Source organism: Agelaius tricolor, unplaced genomic scaffold (genome assembly GCF_023055355.1).
Source record: "Agelaius tricolor isolate 1412-34295 unplaced genomic scaffold, bAgeTri1.0.p SCAF_79, whole genome shotgun sequence".
Classification (NCBI taxonomy): domain Eukaryota; kingdom Metazoa; phylum Chordata; class Aves; order Passeriformes; family Icteridae; genus Agelaius; species Agelaius tricolor.
The window spans coordinates 262589-274203 of record NW_027269339.1 but is presented as its reverse complement, the minus strand read 5'-3'; the positions used below and the strand labels follow the sequence as shown (position 1 = coordinate 274203).

The following is an 11615-nucleotide window of genomic DNA, read 5'->3' as shown; positions in this document are numbered from 1 at the left end:
GATGTTGTTTTATTGGTTCTCAGTAGTAATTCGTAACTTAAGAAATGGATCTGTTGTGGGTTTTTTCCTATTGTTTTCCTCTGTGAAAAGGTTTGCTTTACCTTAAATGTTTTCTCCAAGAACTGACATAGTAATAGGTATTGTGGATAAATTACTGTAGGCAAGAAAACTGTATGGGTAAAAGATGTTCACAGCTAACTTTATTTAATGCCTTAATTGATTTGTTTTTCTTCACTGCAATAAGACATGGCAGTTATTTTACTTACATTCACGCATTCTGCTTGAAAACAGATTTATCTTTATTATTTATATACAACCAACAATATTTTCTTCACTAACTTTCCTTTTCCAAAGACCATCTGAAACACCTTAACTATAATAAATACTATTTTCTTCTGAAAAAGGCAATAAAAAGCTTTATTTATATGATATAAGAAACTTGGTACTTTTCTGTAGATTAAGTCAGATGCCATTCCGTGTGTTTGAGGTCCTCAGCCAACAACAGGTTTAACATAAAAAATTTAGTGCTGTCCTGGTACTTGCTGACAAAATTAAGCTCAAAGCTCTTATTGTTTCCATATAGAAGTTTTCTGAAGCAGCGTCCATTTCTAAAATGCGCCAAAACCATCAAGTGTGGAAGAAAAATAAACTATTCAGCAGTGAGACTAACAGGTCATTTATTTCACATCCTCTTGCAGAGATCAGTTTCTTCTCCTGGAACAGGATGCAATTTCATGACATGAAAATCTCACTGTTGGGAAAGAGGTTTTTGTATCTGCCGAAAGCAGAGCTGCCGATTATCACCTTCACCCTGGCTGTGCCGTCTTCAGGCATGACCTCTACTTCCTGAACTGTTGCTTCTTTATAGAGCCAACTGTAAATGTGAAAGCATATTAGTATTTTAAAAGTATGACACATTGCACAAAATGTGATTCTTGGTCTAGGTCCGAAGGTTCCTATCTAGGTAACACTTTAAAAGATAAAGTGTTTCACTTCACTTCTCTAATGGGGCTATTTTTTGTCAATAGGTCGCAAAACATTGATAAGTATCTCTGTTATTCTTAAGAGAGGTAGCAGATTAAAATCAGTATGATATGATCTGAAAACTTTCAGACATGAATGATTAAGTGTTTCATCTTTCTCCAAGTCCTTCACATGATTTAAAATTATTTACCTTAGCTGAGGTCCCTCTAAGTTGATATTAACTGTTAGAATCTTCTTCCCTGTTGCTGTCAGTATTTTTTTCTCTATTTCTTGTTTCAGTTCTTCTAAACCATGCCCATGCAGAGCAGAAACAGCTAAAGCACTTTCTTCAGCGGGTTTATACCTGAAAGAAAATTAATTGCTAGCACATTTGTTCATGAAGATTAGGTTGTGAAAATATTCCAAGCACGGACAATTTAACTGAGTTACTTTGTACTGACACCTTCTACAGAGGCCACTTCTTGTATGACTCAAGTGATTTCTTTTGTAATTAAAAGATAATTAATTCTTTTTCAGACCATAGTTACATATGTAAAAGACTGAGAAACACTATTAAATATATTCTGAAGTGTGGGATCTCTTTTCTACACTAAGAATGAAAAAGATCCTGGAACATAAGAAATGTTTAAGTACACTTAGCATCTCCTGCTTACCTTTCTATCAAATCCACTTTGTTATGAACTTCTACCATTGAGTCCAGTAAATGGCTAGGAAGATTGAGATTCCTCAGAACTGACAGAACAGTGGCTTTCTGGAGGATGGTTTCTGGATGAGTAACATCCCTCACATGAACTATCAGATCCTGGCAAAGATCAATATACAATACCATTTACCAGGTTGTAGAGATTGTATACCATTTTTGCATTGCTAATTAATGTAAAATACTTTCCTGTCCATTTGGTAATACACTGGCAGATTAGCACTGTAAAATTAACTACTAAACCAGTATTAAGCTACTGTTTCTTAGACCATGATGGAAGAAAATCTGCAGCAGCTTAGCCTTCCACCTCTAGTGAGTACAAATTGCCTCCCACAAACCTGAAGCAAATGCTGTCAATCAAGCTAGTTACAGAATCAGATTTCAAATAGTAACTGATTCATTTTGTTCAAAGCCAAGGCTTTGTAACAGTAAGGCTTCAAAACTGTTTCAAAAACAGAGGGAAAAAACCTCCCTGTTACTTGTAATTCTATTTTTACATTCAAAATATAGAATACTATCCTTCTGCTTAGCTCCCAGGATACTATTACTGATGCTTCACTAAAAAGCTTCATACAAAATTTACCAGTTTCAGGTATAATGTTTGCCATAATAAAAACCAAGCAACCAAACTCAACATTTGCATTCAAATAGTTTCATCATCTTTGCTTGAGACATTGCTTTATACTTCTGAAAAATAATTAGAAGTAAATGACAAACAGGATGGTTTCAGCCAGGTTTTGAAAGCCCTGCTATTACATGGTTAAGTCTAATCTTTAGCAGCATTCTGGCATCTAGCTACCACTAAATTTCATTACCTTTCATAATACAGGGTTTTTGTTTAAATATCTGTGTGTATGTATGCAGCTTTACACTTTGTTATAGCACAGGAAAACAAACTTTAATGAGAAAATAATTGCTAAAGTACATTTATATTTATTACATGCTGCCTGCATCACATCACAATCACCCACTTGTAGTCTACAAGCAACCTTAAGTTAAAACCAGGTAATTTCAGATGCTTTAATTCATTTTTAACTCCCAGAAAAGCTAGCCTTGACTCACTTGGATGCACTGTTCAGATATTTTATCAGAAAAATCTGGTTTATCTGGTTTAAGTATCATGGTGATGCACACATATACTCCAAATAAGCCCTTTCTGAAATCCCTTCGTAGCTGCATGTTCTACATAAGTAAAGCATCAGAAAATTAGTTTATTTTAAGATATTTACATCATTATCTCAGGAGTTTACTTTAGTCAGCCAGATACTTTGCCAAGAACAGCATGTCAATTAACTTCCTCTGTTTTGAAGGGGTGAGGATTATCTAAAATGAAATTATTTGATTTCCTGATTTTTATAGTCGACTACTTACTGAGTAAGCCACTTCTTCTAGTGTAGCTGAAAATGACTCAACCAGATTATGTGGAAGATCAGTCAGAAACCCAATGGTGTCAACATAAATAACTGGCATATGTGAGGGCAAATAGCCAGCATGGGCTGTAATATCCAGAGTGGCAAACAGCTGATCTTTGGGTTGAAGTCCTGCTTCCCCAGTCAAGGCTTTGATCAAAGTAGTTTTTCCTAATTAAATAAAAAATGACAGTATTTTAATGGCTTGTTCCAATTAAAATTTAATTTGCAAGGCTCAGGTGAAATGTATGATGTAACATATGTTTTTACATCTATTTGAGTTGTTTAATTGTAGCTTGTGATCAGTTATCTATATGATATTAGGAAATCCAAAGACAGTCTTACATTTTATAACCTGGAATTGGGTTTAAGGCCACATATGTAATCACATACTGGTATCTACAGCTGTGCTGTGAAATCACAAGATAATCAAAGACTCATTTGACCTCATTTGATCTACCTACATCTCTCACCATTAAGACTCTGAAGAGCACTGCCATGACAGCATTAGGAAGCATGCACTTACACACTCCTCAGTGCTTCTGTTGCCAAATGAAATTATTTACTTGCTAAATAAAAAAAATAAAGATAAGTGCTAATAATATATACCTTATTAGGCTGAGGCCTTTATTAGGCATTTCCTCATGAACATAATAATAGAGACATTTATTTGACTCAATGAATACTTCATATATTTAGTCATTAAAGTGCTCAGTATATAGCCTAATTAAAGTATTTCAATTATGTGTATGCCAAACTGTTTTATATCTATACCTATATCTATATCTATCTTCAGTTGGTAAAGTATGGAAGTATGACATTTAAGAAAAACATACAGTATAATCCAAATATTTGAGTGCAGGATAGTTTTGTTTTTTTAAAAAAGTTGAGTAAGAAAATGAAATTGTCTTTAGATAATCCAACCTGAAAAAAGTTTCTAGTCCAATGATTTATGCCTTGAGTAAGAATTCACTTGTGTAAGCTAAAAAAACACACCAAACCAAAAAAAGAAGAAAAAACCTCTTTAGCTTTATTTAGCTTCTCCTAGGAACACATCTCAGAGTGCTACACATAATCCATGAAAAGCTACAGTGGTCCTTAAGCAGGTTTCTCAGATCAATAGCCAACTCTTAATTGTCTTCCTATGCCTCAAGTCTTCATTGTGATCTAACACTCGTGTACTTTTCTGTACCCATTCTGATCAAGTAGTAGAGATTCATATAAAGGGACAATAACAGTGCAGTCTTTAGCACTGTATATAAAATCTTTCTGGCACAATAGGTGCTAGGCATTTCTCCAAAACATGTCTTGGAGACTGAAAAACCAAGCAGCTTAATTTGCTTTCCTAACTACATCCTAACTGACAAATATTCATTACACAATTAAAAAAACTAATTAAAATACGAAGCCTATACACACACAAATGAGAATCTGGCTAGAGTTTCTAATTAAAAACTAGACAATATAAGCTCTTTTGTGTTATGATTTCAGGAGGTTTTGCTTACCACAGTTGGTATAGCCCATTACTGAGACCATTGGGAACTCGCATTTTCTGCGCTGAGTTCTAAGTAAAGCCCTTTTTCTCCTCAGTTTCTCCAAGGCGTTCCTGATTTTAAATTCCCTTTCTTTTAAGACACGATTCTGTGTTTCTAGAAATTTTTCACCTGAAAAATGCAAATGAGTAATTGGCAGAACAGCTTACAAGAGAAACTGTATAGCAAGTGATGTATTTGGAAATCAAGTGAGCTAGCACTAGGGTTAGTGAGGTTAAAAATAAGCCACTAAAACTATGTATTCTTGGCTAAAAAAGTGAATAAGTAATTATGAAACATATGCTAACCACTCTAAAATATCCATGTACACTTATGAAAAATCCCTGTGGCAAGCAAATAGTTTATCCTTCACCAGTTACTGACCAAAAAACTTGACTAGTACAGACCCAAACCTTATTATTTAACTTACTTTCCGATAGATTTTTGTACATTTGTTTAATTAGACGCAGAACACTGTTTTTTCCTCCTGACCTCCTACAAATAAAATAAGATGCAACTAAATTTGTTTAAAAGCCATGGAGAAAAAAATCCTCTAAATCATGAGATTATTTAGACTTTACCTGAGCCCATGATGTATCTTGAACCTCCTCTCTGCTGATCTTGCTGAGACACCTCGTTTTTCAGATTTGACCTGGCAGCAGAATAACAGTTAATTGGAAGCAATTTTTTAAAATCCACTTATACCAAAATACCTAAAAATTGTGAAGCAGTAGTGTTATTCTGATAATACAAATAAAACCACTAAATTACTGAGTTGTAAATAAAACCTGCTAATGGCAAGAAGCCTGGAGAAAAAAACAAAATGAATTTTTCTGGCTCAACTGTAGCTTGAAAAAGCCTACAATTCTCTTGGTAAATTGTAATTGCTATTCTGAAATTTCAAAGAGCCAACTATACCTCTAAAACATCCACATAACTCACACCAACTGCCATGTACACATTTCTGTGCCACAGAATGTATAATTATGGAAAATTTAAATACAAATTATTCGTCCTTGTTTATAGCTTTCCTTATTACACTCAACAATTTTATATATGGGATATACATATCCAATTCCTATATATTCTTGCAATCCATCTTGTGTCTTAGAAAGAACCAGGACCTTTTCATGAAAAATACATTTTGTAAGATTATTGAACACATTCTGGTTTTGCCTGTCAGCACTGCAGAAGCTTAAAATAACGGCAATCTAGTAAATAATTCTGTGCTCTAATCAATCATTGAACACCCTATATATTTTTTCTTTACAGTAAATGTTGCTGGCTTTTGTTACTGTAAAGAAATAGTCACTAAACCATGTAGATATGAGTATGTGATGTGCACAGCCCAGATACCTGAGAAGTGGAATTTCAGCCAGTGCTACCTGCAGTTTTGCTTCTTTCGTGCGGGCATTGCAGCGAAAAATGTGAAGTACCACGGTGTATCTGTCAAAGACTGGCACGCCCCAAGCACCTTCTAGTTCTTTCTTTAGCCATGCAAGACAAAATAATCGAGATGTCTTCTGTCCCCCACAGTATCTCTAGATCAATTCCTACACAGCAAGTACAGTTAGTTAGCTGATGGACACTTGAACTCAGAGGAACTCGGGATTCCACTGCAATGGATGGGCAATCATTATGAGCATGCAAAGTCAAAATTTGGTTGACCAGAAAGAGAGGAGTTAAAGCAAATTTAGAGAGTAGAACTTTATGTCTAGGCCCATCAAATTCAGTGAGAATCCTTCCACTGCCCTTTATGGATTCTTGCAACAAGTCTTACAGCATATCTCAGAATCAAGAACATCAGTAGTTAAATCCTTGTAAAAAATAATTATGAAATACTGGAATGGGAATGGCTAGGGATAACATCGGAAAATAAAAAAGATTACTAAAACTTGCAAACAAATAGAGAGGAATGCAGGAAAATTATTTCAATGAAACACTTAATAAACCCAACCAACCCAAACCCCTCATCCTTGCTCTAATACAGCAAAAGACACTTAAAATATGCAGCAGTTTCCTTATGCCACCTCTAAAACCCAGAATGCTTGTATACATGTTCTCAAATACTTTCCTGAATCAACCCTGTTTAATTTCTCTTAAGATCTATATTCGTGAAAAGAAAACAATTTTTAACAAATCTAGTATTGAAAGAACTCATACTGTAAAATAAACAGTTTTCCTAAAAACTAGGAAATTGAAGTGAAACATTTTCAACTTTCCTTTCATCAACAAATGGAAGCACTTGAATAACCATCTGTTAGAGATATTTGTCATCTCTTCATTTTATAATCAGGGAAAGCATTCAAAACCACCAGCAAAGCATTAATGTTTGCTTGTAAAGTTTGCACACACTTTACACCCTGCATGATGCTGCACATATTAAAACTCAGAAAAGTTTTTATGTCAGTTTGTCCATGAATATTTGTAGTTCATGTACCAATTGTTTTACTGCCAGTGTTAAAATACTGAAGTATGCTGCACCCCTCAATGCTTCTTTTTAAGGGTTAGGAATGAAAGTTTAAGTATTTGAAACATTCAACTATAAGCTTGCTCTGAATTTACACCTCATATTCAAAATACAATTCAGCATCTGCAGCATAGGGAAAAATATGCTATCTATTATAAATATAGAAACTTGAGCACATAGCTAATCCAAAATATTGACATTCTTCCTAACAGAATCTCTGTTAACACCTGTGTTAATACCATAATTTTGTAAAAAACACCTTGAGTAACGTTTTCAACATTTTAAAAAGGGCTAGTGTCAAAAGTGGGAGCAGAGTCTATAATAAATTGTAGTAAGCTGCTAGAAAATTTCATGCACATGCTGGAAACATATATCAACTGGACAAATGCAATAGGTATTAAGATTCTTTTCAATAAAACTCAGTCCTGGTGCTTCATATATTAATATTTGCAAATTCAGAATCTTAACCAACCACTTCTCCTAACATCAACAGCTTCCAAACAACAGTGATACAAAGAATATGATTTGATACTATGTTTAATTACCTTTGTTAGTGAAGATATTCTTTCCATATTCAAGAAGACAGCTGTCACATGGGGCAATTTTTTAATCTTTTCTAAAAGATGGATAATGATTGCAAAATACAGTGTTAAATGTAAATTCTCTTTTTAAAATGCCCAGACTATAAACAATTTTGCACTGAGCAGAATGCTCATAAAACATCAAATGGCACCATAGTATTTGTTCATAGAGCAGTTTTAATTGCTACTTTAGTTCTGTGCCAAGAACAGCATCAGTTTCACTTATGTCAATCACATAAAGTTACAGACTAAGTTAACTCACACATTTTCAGTGACCAGGGGTTATGTCTATTCTGCATTGCTTTTGTAACCTTAAAAATTCTTTCACGTTTGCCTGGAAACCTGCATGATGGATAAACAAAATTCTCCCTCTCTTCAGCTTTCACACCTATCCTTGAACAGTTTGTCTGCAAAAGTCTTTCATTTAGAGTGATGCAGTGCTGAAAGATCTCAGTCCTTACCTGTCAAAACCTGAAAGTTTCCTTTGCCAAAAACAAACTTCTTGTTGGGATTTTTTGTAGGAATAATTATTTTATCTAAAACAGTCCAGTTCTGAAGAGTATCTACAAGAGCAACGGCTTCGGCAATCTGTAATTCAGCTTCAGGAACATAACAATAACAGAAAAAAGAAATAAATATTACAATGTACCATCATAACCCTGCTCAGATCTCCAATAACTACAGTACTTCTTGTAACCTCTAGCACAAGGAGCAAAGTGTCTTACCTCTAATCAGAGTAATTGAACAGTTTGATGCAATTTTATCACACAAAGCTTCTTTCTGACAGTATAAATTATTTCTGTGGTTGTTGGCTTAGGAGAATTTTTAATTGTATTGTCAGGAAAGAAATCACCAAGCTTTTTTCCTCAACAAGTGAAATGAATAACTAGCTGGAAAATCTATTATTTCAGATAAGCACAAAGCCACACCATTAACACTTTGATGTTTTGCAGCAATAATTTAGGAATTACTAATACAGCATATCCTGCTGCTAACTTCACAGTCACTTAAAGGACCTAAACTGGTTTGTGACTTGCTAAAACCAGTAGATTTGAATCCTGTATTCTGGTTCATCAATTACTTTTGAGTTTTTAACATCTACACTGCAAAGCAGTGATTTTTGAGAACTTTGTGAAATCACAAAGACTACACAAGAATATCAGATCAGCAGTTCTAGTCTTGATATGCCAAACTTTTCCTCTTCAGAACAAATTTGTAAAGTTTCCCTAGACAGCAAAACATTATTTATATACTAAATAGATTACATTGGTCCAAAAGGTAACGTATTTTTAAAGATAATCGTGATCCACTTTTTCCTCATACTGTTCATACTTTTTGTAAAATACACAGATTTCCTATTGTATCTGTGGTGCTTCAAAAATCATTCCAAAACATTGGTTCAGATTTCAGGCTCTAAGGAGGGCCTAAATAAATGGAGAGGGACCGTTGCTATTCTACTGTATGTTTGGACAGAAAGGTGCCGTCATATTTTACCTACTTTTCAGTTGTAAAATTACGTCACTTACATCAATTCTGCAAAGGTTAAAAGCTTTATTCTGCAATGTGAGAATTTGTTAGAATTAGCAGCACTAATAAAACTAAACATGATTTAGGCTCATCACATAATAAATTGGAATAAAAGAGTAAGTATATACAAAGTGTCTCTTGCCATCCAGAAGAACACTGACAGGCTCAAGAAGTGGGCCCATGGAAAACTAGTGATGATCAACAAGTGCAAGGTCCTGCACCGGGGTCAGGGCAAGCCCCCAGGATATTGGTACAGGCTGAGGGATGGACAGATCACAGCAGCCCTGCTGAGAAGGACTCAGGGGCGTTGGTGGATGAGAAACTGGACATGGCCCAGCACTCTGTGCTCACAGCCCTGAGTGCCAAACATGTCCTGGGCTGCATCCAAAGCAAAGCGGGGCAAGGGAGGGGATTCTGCCCCTCTGCTCTGCACTGGTGACCCCACCTGCAGTGCTGCATCCAGCTCTGGGGTCCCAGCACAAGGTAGTCATGGACCTGTTGGAGCAGTCCAGAGGAGTGCCACAGAGATGATCAGACGGGTGGAACCTCTCCTATGAGAAAAGTCTGGGAGAGTTGGTGCTGTCCAGCTTGGAGAAGACTCCTGGGAAGACTTTTTACAGCCTTTTAGTACGTAAAAGGGGTTTATAAGAAAGATGGGGACAGACTTTTTAGCAGGACCTGTTGCAATAAAATGGGGCAGTGGTTTTAAACCAAGAGATTCAATTTAGATTTGATATAAAGAAGTTTTCTATAATAAGAGTGGTGAAACACTGGAATAGATTGCCCAGAGAGGTGGAGGTCCTGTAAATATTCCCTGTGAACATTCAGGCCAGATAAGACAGGGCTCTGAACAAGCTCCAGTGGAAGATGTCCTGTATCATTACAGGGGTCAAACTAGATGACCTTCAGAGGTTTCCTCCAACCCAAACCATTCTATGATTCTATACATAAAAAGCCAATTTACAAGATGCTTTAATCCTTTACATTGCAGCCTTCTAATTAGAGAAGTGTTCAAAGAGAAGCATCAAGTTCATAATGTATCTTGTGTGTGATTAATGCTTATACATTAGCTAATTATGATTTCTGAGAGAAACCTAATAGTAGTCCTAAACAAAAGTCCTTACAGAGGAATTATTGGTGCATCACTAGGTAACTGCATAAAAGCACTTAAGTCCCCGAGAGGATTTATACAGGACTTCATCTTCAGAGCACTCTCTTGTCTGGACAGGAGAGTATTGCTGCTCTCCAGCCAACTTCTGGGCAGCCCTAAGGCCAAAGGACTCCAGCCCACCTGGGCAGGCAGCAGGGCTGAGGGCCATTAACATTGTGCTAATAAGGAGGACACCAAACTGCTTCCCCGACCAACCTGACCAAAACACAGTCAGCGTGGTTTGCAAGTCAAAGCACAGGCCTGCCAGCCCTCACTAACAGCTCCTTGTCTTTTAAAAAGTTGTCAAAGAAGGAGAAAACGACCGAGACCTTCCATCCCCGCTTGTCCTTTGCAAGCCGCACGTCGCGGTTTCACCGCTGTGACACGGGGCCACTTCACGCTACCGGCACAGAATCAATTGGGCTGGAAAAGACCTCTGAGATCATCGAGTCCAACCTGTGACCAGACACCAGCATGTCAACAGCTCACGGCTCTCAGTGCTACCGCCAGTCTTTTCTTACACACGTCCAGGCACAGAGACTCCACCGCCTCCCAGGGCAGTCCATCCGACCCCCCTGATGTACAGCTCCCTGCGAGCCCGCCCGCCCCCGCAGCCCCGCACCCGTGGTGAGCGGCGACTTCTGCGGGCCCCACTTCACCGCGGGGTGCACGACGGCAACGCGCTGGGCGCCGGGCCCCGGGGCCAGCGGAGACGGAGCCAGCAGCTCCTCCAGGGCGGCCTCATCATCCTCCTCTTCTTCTTCTTCTTCATCCCCGCCGGCGCCCGCCGCCCCGTTCCAGGGCGCTCCGCCGCCCGTGCCCGGCGGGCGCAGGGGGGCCCGGAGCGGGGCGGCGGCGCTGAGCGGGCGGGCGGGCAGCGGGTGGCACCGGGGCGCGCCCAGAGCCGCCGCCGCCGCCCGCCGACAGCGCAGCAGCAGCGACCACGAGAGGCGGCCGGGCCCCATAGGCACCACCGGGCCCGCAGCGGCGGGCAGGGACCGTCAGCGGCCGCGTCTTTCCGGCCGCTGCGGAAGCGCCGCCGCCGCCCATGTGACAGCGCTGCCCGCCCCTGCCGGGCCCAGCGGCCGCCGTGATTGACGCCGGGCCCGGGCCGGCCGCGCTGGGCAGCGCCAGGGAGGGACTGCACGGTTGTCGGTAGGTTTCATTTCTTTCTGTTTCATCCTCTTCTGCGGCCGGGCGGGGTATGGAGGAGTGGCTGTTTCTGGCCTGGTTTGCATGGAATTAAGTCTCTTTGTGTGCCT

At 38.6% G+C, this 11615-nt stretch overlaps 2 protein-coding genes across 3 annotated transcripts in view; one reads left to right on the top strand and one right to left on the bottom strand.

Moving 5' to 3' along the window:
* Positions 1-172: 172 nt before the first annotated feature.
* On the bottom strand, positions 173-11383 carry GTPBP6 (GTP binding protein 6 (putative)). 2 transcript variants are annotated; one of them, XM_071418265.1, is made up of 11 exons: positions 10976-11090; positions 9649-9754; positions 8138-8275; positions 7641-7711; positions 5982-6112; positions 5207-5277; positions 4599-4757; positions 3056-3264; positions 1638-1786; positions 1175-1327; positions 173-874 (listed from the first exon to the last, which is right to left on the bottom strand). In XM_071418265.1, the coding sequence occupies exons 2-11, from the start codon at positions 9692-9694 to the stop codon at positions 733-735; spliced, it is 1269 nt and encodes a 422-aa protein (XP_071274366.1). In that variant the 5' UTR covers positions 9695-9754; positions 10976-11090; the 3' UTR covers positions 173-732. The 2 variants fall into 2 exon arrangements, with proteins under 2 accessions (XP_071274366.1, XP_071274365.1); XM_071418264.1 differs by lacking the exon at positions 9649-9754 and having other exon boundaries at positions 10976-11383.
* The window catches only part of LOC139585481 (cohesin subunit SA-2-like), a 57909-nt gene continuing 57663 nt past the window's right edge, over positions 11370-11615 (top strand). Inside the window, exon 1 of the mRNA XM_071418261.1 lies at positions 11370-11508. The gene's annotated coding sequence lies outside the window, so the exon portion shown is untranslated. The remainder of the gene's footprint in view (positions 11509-11615) is intronic.

Bases quoted from the DNA above. Each gene is read 5' to 3' on its own strand.
- GTPBP6 (XM_071418264.1), bottom strand. From the start codon at position 11,318: ATGGGGCCCGGCCGCCTCTCGTGGTCGCTGCTGCTGCGCTGTCGGCGG. The intron at 5,278-5,981 runs GTATCTGGGCTG...TTCTGCTGCCAG, and splicing joins GCTGAAATTCCACTTCTCAG to GTCAAATCTGAAAAACGAGG. The intron at 1,328-1,637 runs GTAAGCAGGAGA...ATTTTCTTTCAG, and splicing joins AAAGTGGATTTGATAGAAAG to GTATAAACCCGCTGAAGAAA.